This window comes from Mesoplodon mirus (assembly GCF_964341445.2).
Source record: "Mesoplodon mirus genome assembly, chromosome: 5".
Classification (NCBI taxonomy): domain Eukaryota; kingdom Metazoa; phylum Chordata; class Mammalia; order Artiodactyla; family Ziphiidae; genus Mesoplodon; species Mesoplodon mirus.
Genome location: NC_138980.1, coordinates 33,153,926 through 33,174,723, shown reverse-complemented (window position 1 = coordinate 33,174,723; position 20,798 = coordinate 33,153,926). Strand labels below are relative to the sequence as shown.

Genomic DNA, 20,798 nt, shown 5'->3' with positions numbered 1-20,798 from the left:
TGGGTTTCTAATCCAAACGCACTTTCTTTATTCAAACCGGTCAGCGGGGACGCCCTGAAGCCCCAAGCGCGGGAGATGGGCTGGCCCGGCCTCCTGGTACTTGACGCCAGGGCGGACGCAGGCGAGCGCGGCCCCACGGCGCACCTGCAGACATGGTCAGGCACGCCAGTCGACAAAAGCAAATAATAAACAAAAAACAAAACACACTCAGTAGATTTCTTCTTTAAGCTCCCAGAGTTTCTGGACCAACGAGTCCCAACCCTCAAAGCCAGGAGTGAGGGACTAAAAACGCCCCTCACCTCCACCAGTGCCGACAGAAACCCTGTTTTAAATTAAAAAATAAGCGAGTATACATTGTAGAAAATTTCTCTTAAAAATCTCACAATTTGTAAATGTATATTTTTTTCTTTAACATAAAAGTTTACAATATACGGTAAAATAAAGGCTCAGGAAAATAATTTCAAAAAAAAGGAAGAAAAAGAAACCTGAAGTTTTTTGAATTAAAGCTGAAGAATTTTTTTAACCCTGTTGTTGAACCAGTGACTTTTTTATTGAGCTGATGGGTTAGAGAAAGAATACGTTTAAAAACTTCGGTCCAGATGCCCACAGCCACCGCCAGAAGCCCCCCACGCTCCAGTTGGTATTTTCCCCAAGTTTGTGATTGTCACGAGTTCACAAGTTTGAATCCTGGCCTCAGCCGCCTGACATCCTCAAGGTGCTGCGGCTAGCGTCGGTAGGGGTGGAATCCTTGTACGTTGTGGTTCTGACCGCGTCCAAAGCCACTTCCGCCGGCAGGGGGACCCCCCGAGCCGGGCACCGAGGGGCCCCCGTAGGAGGGGGGCTGCTGGCTGGGGTCTGAGAAGCCCTGTCCGAAGCCCGCCAAGTCCTGTCCGTAACCTGCAGGGAAGGGCTCAGTGAGTTGGGACCACTTCCGCTCCCACTGGCACCCACAGCCAGGGCCCTGCGCGGGGCAAGGCGTGGACCCGGAGGGTGAGGGCCCACCTGGGAGCCTCGGCAGGACCCTGGGCAGCTGTCTTGCACAGAAAGAAAAGCAGCTCCAAGACCCCTCGGACCCCTCGTCTGTCCCGTCTGCTCTCAGCCCGTTTCCCCACTCACTGCCCTGCCCTCACGGCTGGAGAGGCCCTTGATCCTGGAGACACAGATTATCTGGCCTGCCTTGGTGGACCACAGGCTTCTAGAAAGTTTGTCCTCGGGTGGAACACAGGGTGGACTCAGCACAGATTTCAGGATGGGAGGAAACGTGACAGGCCAGCCTGGGGTACAGGTACAGAGCTTGGCCCTGATGGTGCTGCCTGCACAGCCCGTCCAGGTCGGGCAGCCCCTCCTCCAAGCAGGAGCAGCCCCGCACCATGAGCAGCAGAGGGGGCCGTCCAGGGGCCCAGACGCCCACCATGCTGCCCCGTGGAAGGAGAGCACGGGGCCAGCGGGGAGGTGGCCGGCCAAGATCCTCGCCCTGGCAAGGGCCCGTCCCCGAGGTCACCGCCGAGTCCACCCCCGCCCAGGATGGCAGAGGAGGCGACATCGTGGCCCGGGCGCAGGCAGTGGGGACCGTGGAGGAGGAGGCGCCACCTACCTAGGCCACATCACTGCTCAGCCTGACCATAAGAGTGTAAACAAAGTGAGGGCCGAAGCCTGGCGGCTCTGGAGAAGAGGTACCCAGGCCTGGCAAGAGACGAGACCAGGCTGACTGCCCCAGGCGGCCTCGGCAGAGGAGCAGGGGTGGGGAGGGGCACACGCGCTGTCGCTCGCACACCCCCACCGGGGGCCGGCGACCCCACACCCGCCACCGCCACCACGTCCTGCTCCGGGTGAGACGAGAACCCACATGCTCAGGAACCGCGGCCGGGCAAAGCCCCCAGGGGAACAAGAGCGTGCGATGTAGGAGTGCTGGGGGCGTCTGCTCAGCGCCAGCAGAGCCCCAGGCCCACCCTGTCCCCAAAGGAGCTCCTCTGATGGGTGCGGACCCTGGGCTTCCAGCATCTACCTGGCAAGCACCCTTGGGAACACACAATGCTGACATCGCACGGCCCTCACACCCGCCCTGTGCCCTATAAACCCAGACACCCAAGACAGCAGGGCCCGCCGGGGCGCCCCCAGGCACAGGTCCCGGACGTCTGCCAGCCGCGGATGCTCCTCCGCGCCAGCGCCCTGGCCGAGACCCCAGAAACCAAGCGCCTGCTTCAGGCCCGCTCGAGCCTGGGTCTCTCGAGCTCTCCCCACCATGCATGGATGCGGGGAGCAAGGCACTCACCGTACTGGCTGTACGGGAAGTCGGGCTGCGCCGACGGTGGTTTGCTCATGTCCGGGGCGGCCTGAGACGGAGGCGGCGGGAAGGCCAGAGGTGCAGCCCCCGGAGTGGCCGGTGGCGGGGGGACCCCCGGGGGGGCGAACTGATCCGGTGGGGGAGGTGGAGGCCCGTAGCCAAAACCTGCAGGCAGACAGGAAAGACAGACACAGACGCAGTGTTCGCCCTCGGGGAGCCACCCAGACCACCTCCACCCCAGCAGCCAGGCCTCGAGGACGCCCACAGGCCGGGCCCACAGCCAAGGAAACAACCCCCGCCGGGCAGAGCCCGACCAGCCGCTAGCCTGGCAGCACATGCCTAGCGGGGCGGGTCCGCTGCCCGGGTGGCCTTGGGAAAGCGGGAAGTCGTGAGCCGTCCATGAAGGGCGCCCCGCTCTTTCTTGTCAGAAATGAAACTGGCCGGGGGCTGGGCCGGGAGCAGGCGCCCCTCCTATAAGGGCACGCCGGTCATCAGGTGGCCCGCAGGCCCTGCCTGGTCTGGGCTACAGGGCTGCACTGCCCGGTCCCGGGTCCCTGGCCACAGGGGGCCACTGAGCACGCCGCCCCAAGGACCACGAGGGAAGGAAGGCGGAAGACACTTCCCGCCAGCCGAACAACACACTGAAGTGGCTGCCTGTCGGCCCTACAGGATCAGGTGAGGCACTTCTCTTTCCCAATGGACACATGGTCACCACGTGTGGCCGCACCCCCTCTACGCACGGTGCTGGGGGACGGAAGGCCCGCGCCAGCCCTCCAGGGGCGCTGACCATCTGATGCCTCTTCAATTACAGCTGAGCACAGAGCAAGGGAATCAAGACCCCTCAAGTGAAGTACGGAGAGCAGGTCCCGAGTGATTAAGGTGAGCAAGAGGGGGGGGAGGGGGGTCTCTGTGCCCGAAAACTCCCAGGCCCCCAGCACCCACCAATAGGGCCCACGGCTACTTACTGAACTGCGGGGGCGCGCCATAGCCCTGGGGGAAGCCCTGGGGAGGGGGGAACCCTCCAGGAGGGGTGGACACGATGTAAGAGGTGAAGGGCGGGGGCGGCGGGGGGGCTCCTCTTCCCGCGGGGGGCGGTCCGTAGCCACCTGGAACACAGCAAGCAGGCTGAGGGCAGGCTGAGGGCGGGCAGAAGCCCCCAGCCCCACCCGCCAGTTTCACACCCTGTTCTCTCCATCTCCTCCCAACAGGGACTCACCAATCGCCTGTCCTGCTGGCACCCACATCCCTGCGGGGAAAACAGAGAGGGGTGGGTGCTGCGTCAGCGCCATGGCGTGGACTGGGGACCCCCCCCCACGGGACCTGGTGTCCTGACGCATCACGGGTGCAGGGGAGGCGTCAGAGGGGAGCCTTCCTTGGGTCGCATGGCCCCAGCTCTTCCAAGCAGCCCCTCGGTCAGGAGGGCGGGGATGCCCCCGGAGCAGGGACTCAGTGGCATGTGTGGGACTCAGGCTGGGAGGCAGGAAGCTAGGGCGGCCTCCGGCCAAGCGCCGCTTCTTGCCCTGCTTGTGGGTGTGAGGGCATCTGGTCTCACTAGATGGTTCCCTACAGCCGTGGCTTGTTTTGCAATAAAAACCATTCTAAAAGCCAGCCCTAGAGAGACCAGGAATAAAGCCTGGAGCCATGCAGAAACGAGTCTATGAGCTTGGGGGCGCCCGGTGCCCTTCCCTGGACAGTGTTCCTTCTCTGGGTTTCTAAAGGGAATGGAGGCTCCTGGACCCTGGCTCAGGGCCCCTGGCCACCCCAAGCCTCCCCCGCAAGCTGCCCGTAAAAGCTCTGCCAGCCCCACACGGAGGGCCTGCAGCCCGGGGAGCTAGAATAGACCCAAAGGGCTCAAGAGGCAGGACTCCATGCTTTGCCCCCGCTGGGTGGAAACCCCTCTCTCCCTAAAGCCTCCGACCAGAGCTCGCGAGACAGTCAGGCCACGTCCATCTCCCACTCTGGCCTCATGGAACCTGCCCTTGAGGACACACCTCCGACCTCCACCGGAGGCACCAGCCCAGCACTCCCATTGCCCGCGGGCGGCAGATGGGACAGACCCACCCAGCCCTGGACAGGGAGGGGCCCTGGCGCAGGTTCTGGCCCCCACGGCGCGCACCTGTGCCAGTGGGCGCGTCCCAGCTGTGGATGGGCCCCTCGGGAGGGGCGCCAGCCTTACCTTGCGGGCCATACCCCTGCTGCCATGTGGGTGGGGGCTGACCTGCCCAGCCATTGGCGGCACTGGGCACGACCCGGCTGCCCCACTGGCTGGCCCCCGGCTGCCCCGGTGCTTGGCTTTTGCTGTCCCGTGGCTCGGCCCGTTTAACTTCCACCTAGACAAATTGAGCTCTGGTTTAGGGAGACGCTGAGAGTCTCATACCCCCTTCCCTTCAGACACACCCTCAGATAACTTACGACTACACTTAGCATCTTATTACGACTTAAAACTAAATACTTAACTATAAACCTTATTTAGGCCAGTAACTTTTTTTCTTTAAAAAGTTTTTAAAATTCTTTTGTCTAAAAAATGTTTCTCAGGTACAACAGATCCAACTATAAGACACATGAAGCCCCACCCACTGCAGAGCAGGGCTGAGGGCCAAGAGTCCGCAGAGAGTTCTGTGCATAACAGGGGCCTTTCAGCCAAGTTAAGGGGCAGTGTCAACCCAGGGTCACACAGGCCAGGCTTGGGCCAACCATCACGGCCCTCCTCTTGGCCTCCCCGGCCGGCCGTGCAGGCCCTCTCCAAAGCCCCCGCCCTGCCTGCACCCTTCAGCTCATACCTGAGAAACACAGTTGGTTTACTTAGGTTTTTTATTTAAAATGTCTAATGGAAGATAAAGACTTACCTTCCCCAGGCTAACGCTTAAAGAATCTCAATTAACTCAAAATAATGTCAGAGGGAATGGATGTGATAAGAGAATCTTACATTACATCTAACAAAAAAAGTAAACAAACATGCAATAAAATGGACATTTGAATCAGTAAGCAATCTTCATACTGTGTTAGGTCAGCAGCCCAGGACCCTTCCGCTTTTGGACGTGCCAGGAGCCACAGCACGTGGAGGGCGGGACAAGGGGACGGAGGTACCCATCCCACCAGGCCTAGCCCCGCCTACACAGCCTTTCCAATGTGGGCCGACTGACAACAAAGACCCCCGATTCCAGGGCTGCGTTAGCATTCTAGAATCCCCAGTTATTCTTGTTTGTAGGATAAATTTTAGCCAGGGGAGAGAGACAATGAATTCACTTGGAGTCGTCCTTGGGGCCTCACAGCCTGGTGCGCCAAGCATCCTGTATTCAGAATCCCATCAATTCTGCCTAAAGGCGTTCCTGGGAGAGAACAGACAGGCGGGGGACAGAGGCACAAAGACCCCACCTTCCGATGCCCCATGCCCCGAGGATGCTCCATGGACAGGAACAAAATCCCCAGTAGCTCAGGGCGGTGCGAAAGCAGGACCAGAGGACCCATTTCAAAGAACTCAAGTTAATGAGTCTGCACGCTTTCCTTAAGGGAATTTGGTTCCTGCTTACAAAGCAAAGCAGCCCTGTGACTTAAAAAGTATACATATTCTTTTAGTGTTCCTATTCTGCCCTTAGCTTTTAATTACAAGTGGGCCCCAGCCCTTCGAGACCCGGCCGGAGCTGGACTCTGCCCCTGGGAGCAGATCCGTGCACTGAGAGGGCCTCTCTGTCCCTGAAGGAGGACCTCACTTCTCCCCAGTTGTAAACGCCACAGGACCTTAAAACATGGGACACGGGCTCCTCTGAATGTGTGTTCATAACAGCGCACACCCTTGGAATCTGCAAGCTAACCTTAAACTAGGAGCATCAATGAACGTCTCAAACTGAGAGCATGACTGTGTCTCCTGCACAGTCAGGTTCGGGTGGAACTGAGTCAGCCGCCCATCTGTAAAGCGAGGGGGCGGGGGGTACCCCTGGGGCCAGATCCCCTCCACGTCTCAGCCGACGCAGGGCTCTGGCAGAAGGGCTGGGCTCGCCGAGGGGACGAGGACAAGCCGAGGGCCTGGGAGGGGCGGCAGCCTGGCCGGCTGCACAGCCCCCCACCAGCTACTCAGGTGAGAGCCAAGTTCTCAGCAAGCTCAGGGCCGGACAATGAGGGGTCGGGCCACCTCCCGAGAGGCTCCCTCCGTGGCAGCAACACAGTATGAAGATGAAACAACCAGAGGTCACTTGACTGCATGGAGTTAAGAACTATCAGGAGCGTGTGGCCGGCACCGAGTTCACAGTAAGTGACCCAATTGGAAAACCAATCCTTCAGGATGTTTACGTTGCCTTCAGTTTTACACGGAACCTGTTCTCAAAGGTTCACAGCCCGGCACTTTACGGGCCGGCGTGGGATGGGAGGGGAGGGGAGGGGACACACATCTGAAGGAGTGGTCACTGAAACCAAGCCTGAGGCAACCCGTGACTTCACTGGACGCCAGCCTGCCCGCCCCACCGGCCGCCCCCCAGGGGCTCCCAGAACCGGGTCCGACCCTCAGCTGGGGGTCCCGGGATGACTAGCCCGGCCCTCCTCCTGTCAAGGGATTTCCTCTCCAGTGAAATCCCTAGGTTGCCTAAGACTTAGTTTGGTCTTAAGGTAAAATAAAACTACAACTACACACTTTTTTGCCCATGATGTCGTGAAAATGCATGTTGACAGCCTGGTCCACTGATTGTTCGTCCTCGAAAGTAATAAATCCAAAACCTAGCCAACGACGAAGAGTGAATCAAGGTAGCAGGGTGTTGTGACACAAAACAGGATGATGAACAGTATTAGGGACGGGCCGAGGGATCGACCGAGGGTTTCAGCGAAGCAAGTGTGCAAGGCTGTGGGGCATGAGCACGTCTCAGCCCAAACGCCGCTTCCTCCACAGAGATGACCTTGAAACCACCGGGGCGCATCTTAGCAGCAGCCCGGACAGCAGGGCGGTGAGGGCCCGGCTGGGGGCAGCCCCGAGTGTGTAGTGGGTGCGCTTCTGCTTTTCTGAAACCCAGGGTCCTCCCCCTCGGCTGGCAGTCGCTTTGCAGCTAGTGCTGACAGCAGCCGTACATTGTTCTAGCGCCTTAACAGAGGTACGTCTCTACCAGTTAGAGCCTCGCCAAGCTTGCCCAACGCTGTTGGGTAAGCCCGAGGAGTTCTGCCAAGGTAACGTACGTATGTATACAGGTGTCTATCTATACGTAGCTGCATAAATAAATACACAGAGATACAGGCCACAGTGGGTTCCAGCAGGTCAAACACTGCTGTCGGCAGCAAGAGCAAGAGGCACCATGTCATCAAAAGGACAATTTCAAAGGGAAAAACAATTTAGCGTTTCCCAAACACAAGAGAGTGCAGTATAAACGAAGTTTGCTGGTCTGGTGAGCGCGGCCGCCTGGCTAGCGTGGAGTGTCCAGCCCTCAGGCTGCTGCTCTGGCTCCCCAGGGCCCATCTGCGCTGAGCACTACAGACCCCCCACGGCAGCCAGCTGCCGGAAGACCCCGAACAACAAAGGACAGGCCAGGGGAAGGGCCAGGGCCCAGAAGGGGAGGAAGATGGGTTTGTGGGGAGGGGCACGGAGCACCGCGGGAGGTGGATGCATGGGGAGGGAGGTGGGGCCAGCGGCAGGGGAGGGAGTGCCCAGGAAGGAGCAGCTGCCTCCAGGCCTCTCAAGCTGAGCAAAGAAGGATGCAGGAGCAGTCGTGCGGACCGCATGGAAAGAGTCCTGGCAAAATTGTGGTGGGAGAAGGATGGAGGAGGGAAGGCAGCTCAGAACAGTGGGTGGCAGCCTCGCAGGGAGGCCCGTCCTCTCTGCACACGCACGTGCCTGAGCGTGACACACACGCACACAGAACCTGCGCACAGCGTGGGGAGGAACCGTGAACAGACTGGAGGAGACGGGCCGCAGCGGCGGGCACGCGGGAGGGTGTGAGGGAGCAAAGGCAGCGGCTGGGGTGTGTGGGGACTGAGCCCCGGGGCGGGGACGGGGAGCCTCAGATACACCGAGGGACAGGGAGGGAGGGAGGGAGGCTTCGGAGAAGACTCAGGAAGGAGAGAAAGTAGGGACGAGCTCTCGGGCCGCCCGCTGACCAACTGCTGGCTCTGGCACAGCTCCCGCCCTCCACCCGCCTAGCACTGGGGGCCGCGCAGGGACTCGCCAAGCCCTATGGCGGAGGAGGATGGCAGGAGCCACACGGGAACGGGGCCAAGGGGTGAGCCCCGAGTGCTCTCCCGCAGCCCCTCCTGCCCAGACCCCGCCCAAGCCGCCTGGCGCCCCACAGGCGGCCCACGGGTTGTCTAAGAGCAGCCTCGGGACCCCCGCGTCCCGAGGCGTCCCAAGACCGGAGGCAAATGGTGGAACACAACATGGGTGATGAACGGCATGTGAAAAAGTGAACGTTTTCTCCAAGTGCAGGAGTGTCTGAAGCCACAGGGCTCGCGGTCCTTAGAGTGCAAGAGGCGGTGAGTCGTGGGGAAGGAGCCCCGGGGCGGGGCTTCTAGGGACGCGTCTGTCTGTCAAGAGGCGACATCACCGCTGAGGAAGCGGAACAGAAACACACTGAAACTTCGTTTACACCCCACTGGAGCAAAGCCCGCTCCCTCCTCTGACTGCGGGACTGGCCTGTACCTGTGTGATATAATTTAGCACCTGGAGAAGAGAAATCTAAAAAGATATCGTTAATCACAAACAATTCACAGAGAGAAAAGGAAAAACAACTTACTTAACATTACTGTACTTTACTATGAAACACTTAAGTATGTCACTAAGCATGTACGTCTACATTAAAATTAAAACTAAGACTTAACAGCTTAATCGACATGAAGTGAGAATATGTTACTTAATCATGGAGGAAGAGGAGAATGAGGTTCAAATGGCAAACTATTCTCCAGCATGGCGGGCGCATGCTGCGGGCGGCGCCGGCCACGCTTGGATGCCTCGAGGGGCTGGGCAGGGGCTAGCTCACAAGGCCGGTCCAAAAGCGGTTCAGGAACCAAAACACAGAGGCAGGGACAAATAGCAGCAGCCAGGGGGGGGGAAAAAAAAAGGAAAGAAAAGAAAGAAAAACAAAGGGCACGGAAATTGGGCGCCCAGTGCCCCAGCCCCGCAAACCACAGTGGACGTGCAGGTGGCGGCTGGGGGAGGCTGGTGCGGGCACGCTGGGGCGGCTCCTTGCCCTCCTCCCACCCGCCCCACCGACTTAGGGGAAAAAGAACAAGAAAAAAAGAAAAAAGCATGGGATGGATCAAGGGAACTCCATGTTCAAGCCGAGCTGGGGCAGACCTAGCCTGACGACATGAAATGAGACTCCTGACTTCGCCGGAGTGAACTTAAAACAGGAGACGGTTGTAATTGAGGAAGTTCACAATTTAAAAGAAAGACTAATCTTTCAGGACACCCTTAAAAACAGAAACCATGTTGAAATTCATGCCAAGTTGTAAAAACTTCAAAAGAACGAGCTTAAAAAAAAAAAAAAAAAAAAAAAAAAAAAGGTTGTACCACCTGCCCTTGGGAAGCAGACAGGCTGGGGCTGCGTGGGAAGGGACTTCAGTCTCCAAACCACCCTCTCCTGAGGCAAGGCTCGCTACAACCACCACCTAATTGTGAGATAGTTTGCCATCTGAGGGGAAGGCCAGGGACAAACTCCATCTCTTTTACCTCGAGGCCTCTGCTTTTCCGCATCGTAGATCATGACCACTTCTGTGACCTGGAAGGGAGATGGGCGTCTGAGGGCCCAGGTCTGCAGGTGGCATGGGCACATCTGCCTATAACACTCCCAGCCCCCGCTGCCTGGGACTGGCTGTCGAGTGCAGGAAGTCCTGAGGCAAAAGGCCGGCTTCCTGGGTTCTGAGACCCACGGGGCCAAGAGCAGGCCGAGGGGTGCTCACGGGGCAGGGTGGGTGGCTGGTCACCAGGGGCCCAGGCCCCACGCTCCAGTGGGGAGACGAGAGCCAGGACCTCCCACCCGGGATCAGAGTCCCCGGCCTGGCTGGGCCACCACGCTCCCCTCCTCGTCCGCTCCGCCCAAGTTCCTGCCAGGCCCTGGGCACACACAGGCACCACCAGGCAAGCACGCTGCAGCCGGGGCACGCGTGGCCGGCGGAAGCCTGTGGGGACTTCGTGTCTCTGCTTTGGATGAGGGGAAAGCCTCCCCGCCCACTGGCCCCCTAAGCCCTGCCTGTGTCCTGTCTGCCCCGCTAGAACTCAGCTCCCCAAAGTTTTTTAGCCTCTTCCAGAAAACAAACCCACCCGCCCCCCATCCTAGGGGAGGAGGCGGAAGCCTCACCCAAGCCCAGCCCCTTCATCCTGACACCACCTAGCACTTTCTACCACGGTGGCTACAACCAACCCGAGGGCCTTCCAGGAGGTCAGTCTGCCTCATTTACAGTAAGTCCTCTCCTGGGATGATAACTAGCCACGCAGGGAATGGATGGGGCTTTGGTCTGCTTTGTGCCAGGCTCAGCCTCCCCAGGACACAGGGCTGTGCCACTCCCGCCCTGGCCGACCTGCTGCTGGCGCGGGGAGAACTCACCACTCCGAATTTCTTGAAGTATTCCCTGAGCTCTGTCTCACCACAATTGTGAGGAATTCCACCGACAAATATCTTATTTGATTTACTGTTATCACTCCTGGGTCCTTTCTGCTGTTTCAAGGAGGAGAAGATGGTTAGTTCACGTGCGGAAACTTCCTAACACTCCCCGCTGTTGTGCACGGTGTGGCCTCTGAAGGTCAGACCAGACACCCCAGGAGCCCAGTGAGTCCAGAAAACCACAACGGCCGCTGTACGAACGAACGCGTCCACCCACCGACAGAGGCTGGGGCGCCCCAAGCGCGCCCACCCACGGCGCCTGCCAGCTCTGCGGTGTGGAACCCAGGGCTTTAGGGGAGGAGAACGAGTACCAGGGTGGCCTGCACAAACCAAACTGGCAAACCAGGCTCGCTTCCAGGAGCAGTGTGTAAGCTGGTGACGCACGGATGGTGGAAAGTTCTGGTAACTGAGGCTCAGTTGCCACCTCTTTCGCCTTCTGGCCCGGACCCCGCTCTCTGTGGACACCCTGCGCTGCCACCTCCTCCCACCCCCCAGACACCAGCAGCTGGGGACGCAGAGGCTGCACTTTTGGGCGTGGGGGCAGGGTGCCAGCGGCAGGGGCAGGCGCAGAGGGGGGTACACACACGGCCGGCCTCCGCAGCCACAGGTTCTGCGTCCTTGGATTCGACCAACCGTGGATCAAAAATATTCGGAAAAAAAAATTCCACAAAGTTCCACAAAGCAAAACTTGAATTTGCCGCACGCCAGCCAACTATTTACACTGTATCAGGTATCGTGAGTCATCCAGAGATGGTTTAAAGTGCACAGGAGAACGTGCGTAGGTTACAGGCCATTTTACGTAAGTGACTTGAGCGTCTGTGGATTCTGGTCACCTCGGGGGTCCTGGAAGCAGTCCCCGCAGATCCTACCGAGGGACGGCTGTGTAGATCACTGATGCTGACCACTGATGAATCTGGGCAGTGTTTTATTTAGGTGTTCACTGTACCACTCTTTTTCTGTATTTGTTATTTCCTAACAGAAAGCGGGAAAAATACGCCCTTGGTCTGAGCCCCTGAAGGAAATGCAGGTGCCCGGGCCCCAGCCCCACACAGCCCCCAGGCCAGCCCGTCCAGCAGGGCTTTCCTCGAGGACAGGGTACTCTAGGTGACGGCTGGCCTGGCACCGGGGGCCACACGCGGCTCACAGAGTCCCAAGGTGGGTTCTGAACTCAGCAGGCCTCCTCCCTGGGCGGAAGCAGTCAGCAGAGCGCTGAGCGGTGGTGGTGGGGGGTCGGCCAGGAGCAGTCGGCGCGGATACAACGGAAGGTTCCTAACGACAGATGGCTGTGAGCCGTCGTTCGCAAGGTAGACTAATAAGAAACTTCTCGGCTACAAGATAAAATACTTCCAACACTGAATTGACCCGAGCCGTTCTCAGCTGCTCAACCTCATGCCGGAAGCCCTCCTGTTGCTCAGTCTGAGTGAACAAGGACCCAGGTCAGAGACACAGCTCCCCTCGCATCAGCGGCTGCGGGACACCCAGCAGGAGGCCCCAGCCCTTACCCAGCCTTCCTTCGGCCGCGTCCTCTCCGGCTGCATCCCCCGAGGCGTACATGGCTTTGGGTCGATCTGTTGGAAGTTTCAAAGGAGCAGTGGTGAACAGGAGGCTTGTTTCCCCCAGAGAGAAGGTGTGAGCAGCAGGGCCAGGGGCACAGGGCCCATCAGGTGGCCCGGGCTGCATCCTGGCCCAGCGCCAGGTCTAAGCTCGGAGCCTTAACCCCTTCAAACCAACCCCACAGGAAAGCAGTCCTTGACACACACACACCACAGCTCGGGCACAGAGGCATGCCCAGGAGCCACACACAAGGCGGAAAGCTTTATTCGGGGACCGGCACTCACGTTTCGGCCATCGAGGGTGTGTGGTCTGCTGGCCAGCACGGTGCCCACGCAGTTTGGGTCTTTGAATTTGACGAACCCAAAGCCTCGAGACTGGTTCGTTGTCTTGTCTTTCATGATCACGCAGTCCACAACCTCTCCATACTGGGAAAAGTAGCTGCGCAGCGTCTCTGCTCAGAGATCGGGACACACGCACATGCACAGCAGGGCATTAGGCAGGTCACACGCTCCCAGCCCGTCAGCCTGACCTGTAAAGTGTGCAACTAGGAACCTTTAAACTGGCTGATCCACTGACATGGGGGCAGCGGAGAGGGTGAAGGACGGGGCGCCAGGGAAGGGAAGGTGCACCCCATCTCCGCGGGAAGAAGAAAGGCCACAGCTAAGCAGGCAGAGCCAGCGGATCCCTAGCCCTCCTGGCTCCACCTCCACACGCCAACAGCCTCTGCCGTCAGAGCCGGCCACCCTCCCCGACTGTGACCATGACCATGAAGCATCAGGACGAGATCAAGTTCCAAAGCCCACGATCATTCATCTCTGCCCCCATCAACTCCTGATCAAGTGCCCCTTCCCAGAAACCAAGACAATAAATAAGTCAGGAATTAAAGACAATTCACACAATCCAAAGACCGAGGTCCATTCGCACCTACCTTGGGTGGTGCTCCAGTCAAGACCGCCCACAAAGAGCTTCCTGCAATGCAACGAGAAAACATTCAGGGTCAAGAGGGTTCTGCCCTGGGAACTCCCCGGTGATCCAGCGGTTAGGACTCGGCACTCACTGCCGTGGCCTGGGTTCAAGCCCTAGTCGGGGAACTAAGATCCTGCAGGCTGCATGGCACAGCGCCCCCCGCAAAAAAAGAGGGTTCTGCCCAAGGTGCCGACCATCTGGCCTACCCTAAGGCGGTAACCCGGGGCACAGCCATGGCCCAGCCTCATCAGTCAAAGGCATGAAAGAGGCCTCCAAGATCTGCCCACAGGGCGGGAGTGAGAGTTAGAATGTCCCAAGTCGCATGTACACGCTAACCTCAACCACAGTAAGAAAAGAGAGACCGACGGCACCCCCTACCGTGCCAGTTTGGGAGCAGGATCACGGGGCAGCTTCCCAGCTGCTCAGCAAACACCAAAGGTTTCCAAGTCCAGAGCTGAGATGCCACGCAACAAACTCGGACGACAGCAGGGATGAGGGCTTTAGGACAAAGCTGGGATATGCGGCACGTGGTCACAAGTAAGGACCCACAAATCACTGGGGAGGTCCCTGGAGCTCAGACATGGCAGGGTGGCCCGGGCTGTCCTTTCGGACAGGTGCCCTAGAATGTTTGAGAGGAAAACTTCCGGTGGCCTCCCTGCCTAGTGTCCACATAGTCCCGGGGCGGGTCCAGAACCCAGGAGCCTTCCACTGCCTGCCACTCTCAGGCTGGCTGGGCCTAAGTGAACGGAGAGGTGCCCTGTGCCGCAGGCTCCCAACCCGATCCGGGGCAGGTGTGATAGGGTAGGCAGGGGACGGGGCTCTCCATCCCGCCTGCTGCCCTGCGGAAAGGAATGACACTGTCACCCTCGGAACGGCACCCAGGCACTGTCCCCATCCACAGCCAACCCCACCTTGCTTGGCTTGAAGACAAAACGGCCCCCCGAGGCTGAGCGCGCTGAGCCCCCGAGCGCCCGAGAACCAGCAGCCGGGATGCAAGAACAGACCCTTGCAGGGCAGTGGCCCGCACTCAGGGGTCCCTCCCACTGCGGCTTTCTGCCTGGGGGAGAGAAACTCAGTGTGGAAGAAACAATTTCCCCGCCCCAGACAGGTGGCCCCTGCCATCCTCAACATGTCCCCGTCCCCCCACACAGAGCGCGTTTCTGGATGGGGAGGCCAGCTCACACCTGGCCCTTGTGACCTTCCTGTCCTGTCCCCTACGCACCCCTGTGAGATCAGGCCAGGCTCCTCCTGCCTCCCAGAGAGGAGGGAGCAGAGCCCGCAGCTGTGCCCCAGGGCCTGGCACCCAGGCAGGCAATGACCGAAGGGCCCTGAGGCCGGCAATGGACCGCCTCTGTACCCAGGCCTTGGGCACAAGCACAAACGGGTTTGCTGTGGAAAAGCAGCTTGAAGAAACAAAGGACCTGGAGCATTCTCAAAAAACCTGAGACAAACGCCAACTCACTTAGAGGAATACCCACCTCTGTTTAGCCTGCATGTGATCAGAACAGGAAGGTTGTCAGCCAGTCCCTCCAAGCAACCCAACCCCCATGCCGCTGAGGAGGAAGGAACTGGTCTGACCAGTCCAGGTTCCAGCCTTCGTTTAAATTTCAAAATCAGACGTTAAGGGGAAAAGAGAGAGAAAGGCCATCACCTGTGCAAATTGACAAAACCGGAATCTGCCCTGTGGATTAGATGATGATATGGTGTTGATATGTGCTTCCTGATTTTATCACTGTGCTGTATTTAGAAAATGTTTCTGTTCTTGGAAAACAGGACACACAGGAGCGTCCAGAGGCGCACAGGGCTGGAACGTGGCACGGAAAGCACGCAGCGGGGCCGGCATGAGGAGAAACTAGGAGGCAAAAGCTGCTCACCCATGAGAAGATGCCAGAAGCACAGCTGGCACAGGAGAGAGCTCTATGTGACCGGAGACCCCATGCCAGCGCTGTGCTGAGTGCTTCATATATTTCCTTTCCTCCTGCTCCCTGTCTGTAGATGGAAGGTTCCGGAAGGCCCAGGGAGACCTCGCTGACCCGCGGTGGCAGGGACTCGGGGGCTCTAGGCAGACTTGGCGCCATCGCTGGTATCGCAGCCAACACACCTGCACAGGGTGCCAGGCTCTGCCCACCCTGCTGCCGTCGGGGGGTGGCCCAGACAGACTTGCTTGGCACCAGATGACCTCAGGCCTTTCTGGGCGCTTACACACGACTCAGCAGATGAAGGGTCAGCTGACTCTGCGTGGCAGCCTCTCTCCAGCCCTTCCCTGCTCTGAAGGGTGCCAGAGTCATCACTTAGCTGAAGCTGGAAACTGGGGGGCCCTCCCACAGACCCCGCCCCGCCCCAGGGGACCTCCTGGCTCTGTCACACCCCTCCATCCCTGGATACCCGAGAGGAGGTCTGCAGTCAGCGCTGGCTCCCGGGGCCTGCCCCCCGACTGCCAGGATGGGGTCGCTGCCTTCCTCCAGGAAGGGGTTCGGCACAAGTGACCGGGTGCTGGGGTCCGGGAAACACTCACCCTCTTCTGGCTGCTGAATGGAAACATGCTCTGGATGACTCCCCTGTTCTTGCTCTGGGTACTTTAGGGCAACTGTGTAGTATGTACACCAGAAAGTCAGGCTCCGGTGGCTTCCCCGGCCCAGGCTGCTCACGGCAGGCACCACAGGCCGCGCCCAGGAGGGCAGGGGGCCAAGGCCAGGACCCCTCACACGGTCCGGCAGGCGGCCCTCTCCTCGAGAGCCTGCATTCACGCCTTTCTGCAGCCAGGGAGCCACCCCACTTCCAGCCCTTCTGCTGTGACAGACTGGACACCCAAAAGACAGTGGTCGGGACAGGGGTCTCACCCCGCCGGCCGGGCTTCCCTCCACCAGCTGGTGAGATGACCTCTCACAAACTATGGGGCCACACAACACATGGAAAGCCTGGGCCGACCTTCGCTGAGCACGTCGGAGGCGCGCCAGCTCCCTAAAGACACCACAGCCCACCGACCCCCGCCGGCCGGAGCCCCCCAGATAGCGACCTCCGCCGAAACACAGCTGCGCTCACCTGCAGGGGTGCCCCCCAATTCTAGCCTGGCCACCCTGGGAGTGACCTTGGCCGAGTCCCCTTACCCTTCTAAGCTTCGGTGTGCTCTGCCAAGGGAGGGGTCAGAGCTGAAGCTACAGAGGTTCAGCACAGCCCAGGGCAGGGGTTCTGAGGAGGGGCCCCGCACAGAGGGCAGCAAGCCACCAGGTTCAGGTGCTGAGCCCACTGCAACGGCCAGAACCAGAAGGGAGTCAAGTGGAGCAGCCCCCAGCATCACAGCCAACTGTACAGGCGTCCAAAGAGCCCTGGGACACACGTCCTAACCCACGGGAGCGAGCGGCATGGACACACTGGGAACCAGGCCTCAAAGAGCAAATGCTCCCAAACAGGGGTCTCATCTGGACAATCCTGCCCCCAGGGGACACTGGACAACGTCTGGGGACATCTGTGGCTTCTGGCATAGAGGGGGTGGGGGCCAGGGATGCTGTTCCACACCCTGCAGAGCCCAAGACAGCTCCAAAATGCAAGAGAGAAGCCCCAGAGAAAAGGCCCTCCACTCCCACACCTACAGGGCAGGAGACACCTCTTCCCCCACCACACAGCGGCCCCCAATAGGGCGCTCACGCCCACAGGCCTCAGGAAGCTCGGCCCTGCGTGCTCCCGGTCTACACCCACGGGGCCAGCCAGAGCTCAACGGAAGGCTCTCTGCGTTCAAAGCCTCCGCAAGTAACCATTCCAGAAAGAGCCGCGCCCATGAGGGACCCACAGGCTCCGCCCCAGGACCCCTCCGGTGCTAAGTCACCTGAGCCTTCATGTGCCCCCCCCCATCATCCACCTCCCGCGTTTCTGTCCTGAGCAGCCGTGCCCACGTCTCTCTCCAGAGACCCAGTGCTGCTTTCCCTCCCCTCCCCCAGGTCCCTCCTCGCCCTGGGACCCTCCCCTCCCCTCAGTCACATCCAAGGGTCCCTGTCTCACCAGCCCGGGGGAACACCAGCAGAACCACATCTGCCAGATAAACCCCCCCTCAAACTCCTCTCCGGCTCCATGACACGTCAGCCCCCAGAACCTCAGTCCGGGGACCCCTCTTTAAGGGGGACTCTCCAAGGCCACGGAGGAGACCGGGACACAACCCTGACCGCTCCCCAGCCCTCAGCAAGGTGAGCGCCTGTCCCGCCAGGCGGCCCAGGAGGGAGGACATCTGCCCGTGGCACCCGGCTCCACGAGGCCACACGTGACACCTGCTGCTCCTATTGGGCCTCTGCCCTCAAGACCCGCCCCGGCTCCACTTGGGCCACTGTGACAACCAAGATGACAAAAACATGAACTAAAAGCAGTGGCCTCGCCAGCCCCTGTACAGTCCAGACGCGGGAAGCTTTGCCTTCAAAGGCTCAAACTCAAAAGTGCAGATCCCCGATGGGGCGGCACCCCAGGCATCCACCCACTTCCTGAGGACGCAGGTACCGTCCAGACAGTGGATCCGCCCCTCTGGCCTGGGAGCCGCTCGGGAGGGACTGACCAGACATCAAAGCGAAGGAGGTCTGAGGGGAGGGTGGGTGTCGTCAGCGATCAGTGAGACTGTCACATCCCCATAACATGGCTACCACTTCGTCTGAGCATGACGCGCGCTCCCACACGGTGACCACCCCAAGTGGACAACGGTGGTCCCGCCCACGGGAAACTCCAAGAGGGCCCATCACCAGGGAGCCAGATGGGGTCACAAGCACTAAACTAGAACAGCCACACAGATTAAGGAAGTCAAGGTGGACCCGGACTTCCCACAGCAAACGGAAACAAGGCTCCCACAGAAAACAGAAACTGACCAATGTTTTGGGGCAAAGCAATAAAGTTTCTGGAACACCTGACATCTACAACTTTAGAACTCAGGTAACCTGGGTGCATTCACCAGGGTGGCGAGGGGAACGCAGCCAGGCAGGTCCCTGATCCCGATCCTGGTTCTGCTACTTGCTCTGCGGCCTCCCCAAGCTGCCTATGGGTCTGGCGTGGGTCTGCGGTGCAGAGGGTGGGACCCTCCAGACCCAGCCTTGGATCCTGGCTCCACCCTCTCCCAGGGGTTGGTACAAGCTGTAGGGGTGAACCACCAGGGACCCCTGTCTGGCCGTCTCCTCGAGGGCACACCGAGGGGCAGGCCTCTTGGATCTGGAAGCTCCCTGCCTTCCCAGGCGAGAGGAAAGGCAGCCCAGGCCTAAAGAAGTCAGCCTCTTGGCCGCGGAAGGCTTGGCTGTCAGGAAAAGAGGCCCATGTGGCTGTGGAAGACCTGCTGCCGCTCCCTCAGGTCCTGCCCCTTTCGCCGCAACTTTCTTTCTACCCACATCCTAGTTTCCCAGCGGAAGCGCTGCAACTTTTCACTTACCCGACACACAGCTCAGGCTTCCAGTGCCTGTACGTCTTTCCTAAACAAAACAGGCTAGGAGCTACACGCCTTCTTTCTGGTCCTCTAAACGCTGTGGGGTTCTGGAAGGAGGAGCCCACGAAACACTTTATGTCCTACGGTGTAACGTGCTGCTGGAACCTGGCGGGGGCTCAGTGAGGCCAGCCACCCACCAGCCAACAATGACTTACTCACCAAATCAAGCGTTTTGTAAACACCACATCTGTTCAAAGCTAAGCGCACGGAGAAATGTACACAAGGCCACGGAAACCCAGCCCAGGCTGTTTTGCCATCTCCGCAAAAAGAACTTAACTGTAAAATTACGCTGATGCTGTAGAAACCAGTCTCTGCAAAGAAAACTAGACCAAACCCCTAGACTAGGGCAGAATGGGATTTCCTAGCTCCTCTGGGATCACTCTCCTCTCCAGCTCGTTTAGCATTAGGCAAGACTATAATTAAAAGGGAAACTTAGCTATAACAAACCTTCTCTCACCAATAGTTGCACCAAGGAGAAAGACCTCAGGAGCAAGCCTGTCTGTCCACCGCCCAAGTTTCTCTTTCTCTTTATCTTAAACCCGCCCATGGGGGTTAGGCGGGGGCTGAGCAGGAAGGGGCTCCAGCAACATAAAAACAACAGTTGCAGACACCCCATCAGGTGGCGCGGAGGCGCTGAGATGGTGGACACTGCGGGGTGCGCTGCTTGCAGACCGGGGACGGCCCCCCATGACCTTGGCCCTCGGGCCTTCGGTTTGCGAAACTACACTTGGGAAGAGAGTAGATGGTGGAGTGGGCACTCGCTGGGTCCCGGGTGGGAGAAGCTGGGCGGCGGCAGAACTGGAACCCCCCCCCACGACCGGGCCGCCACGTGCGCTGACCCGCCAAGTTCGTGCACGGGCTGGGGGCTCCCTGGACCCCACAGGTTCCTGTTCGAGATCCCCGAGGAAAAGCACGAGCACAGGGACGGTTCCGCACCCCCCCCCGCCCAGCGAGAAATCCAGGCGTGGGGGCAGACAGGGTGCCCCGGACCCCCCCCCCACCCCGGGTTCCCGATCGAGAGTCTCCCTGCGGTAAACTCCGGTTCGGCGGCGGGGTCTCCCCCAGGCAGGAAACAGCAGGAACCCCAGGAACCCCCAGTTGAGGCTCGGGGTTCCTGGCCAGGAAGCGGCGGGGCGCCCGGACCTCCAGGACTCCCAGGATCCCCCGGTTGAGGTTCGGGGTCCCTGGCCACGAGGCGACGAGGCGCCCGGACCCACAGAACTCCCCGGACCCCCGGTTCCCGCTCGGGGTCCCCGGCCACGAGGCGGCGGGGCGTCCGGACCCCCAGGTCCCCCCAGGGGCCCCCGGCCCGTCGCGCCCCCAGGCTCCCGGCCGCCAGCTCGGCACGGCCCCGCGGCGTGACCTTGACGGGCCGGGCGGGTCTGGGCGGGGGCCGGCCGAGGCGGCGGCGCGGGCCGGCGCGTCCTCACCCGATCTCGTCGGCGCCCGAGTTGTTCATGGCGGCGGCGGCGGCGAAGGCGCTCGGCGTCCGGGCCCCCTGGCTCGCTCCCGCCTCCGGAAGGTCACTGGCCCCGGCGCCCTCCCCACAGCCGCGGCCCGGATCTGCGCAACGGCGGCGGCCGCGCTGCCTCCTCCCCTCAGCGCCAACGGTCACCGCGCGCCCCCGCGCCCGCGCCCGCGCCGCCGCCCTGCGCACGCCCGGGCGCGCTCCCGCACGGGGCCTCCGGGGGCGGAGCCAGGGGTGCGCCCGTGTGCGTGCGTGCGTGCGTGCGGCGGGGCCCGCGCCGCCGCCGCTTGGCCGCCGCGCGTCGGCCTAACTCCTCGGCTACTGCAAGCGTCGCCGCGGGGCACGTTGGGAAGTGGAGTCCCGCGCGCCGGCGCCGGCCCCGCCCCGAGGAGGGGAGCGCGCGGATCGAGCCCTGTGCGTGCGCGTGCTGCGAGCGTGCGTGCGTGCGCGGCGGCACGGGGCGCGTGCGCGGCCGGGCGCTCGGGGCTAGGCACCGCGGGGCGCAGGCGC

The 20,798-nt window shown here is 60.5% G+C and overlaps 1 protein-coding gene across 4 annotated transcripts; it reads right to left on the bottom strand.

The window, feature by feature from the left end:
• DAZAP1 (DAZ associated protein 1) lies at window positions 1–20,441 on the bottom strand. Of its 4 annotated transcripts, none has more exons than XM_082623428.1 (12): window positions 20,251–20,441; window positions 13,337–13,377; window positions 12,693–12,859; window positions 12,357–12,422; window positions 10,798–10,905; window positions 9,924–9,972; window positions 6,909–6,991; window positions 4,461–4,614; window positions 3,501–3,530; window positions 3,250–3,390; window positions 2,273–2,449; window positions 1–897 (listed from the first exon to the last, which is right to left on the bottom strand). In XM_082623428.1, exons 1-12 carry the CDS (start codon window positions 20,277–20,279, stop codon window positions 725–727), a joined length of 1,218 nt encoding a protein of 405 aa, XP_082479554.1. In that variant the 5' UTR covers window positions 20,280–20,441; the 3' UTR covers window positions 1–724. The 4 variants fall into 4 exon arrangements, with proteins under 4 accessions (XP_082479554.1, XP_082479553.1, XP_082479555.1 ...); XM_082623427.1 differs by having other exon boundaries at window positions 10,798–10,908; window positions 20,251–20,440; XM_082623429.1 differs by lacking the exon at window positions 20,251–20,441 and adding an exon at window positions 13,753–13,775 and having other exon boundaries at window positions 10,798–10,908.
• Between the last annotated feature and the right edge of the window lie 357 nt (window positions 20,442–20,798).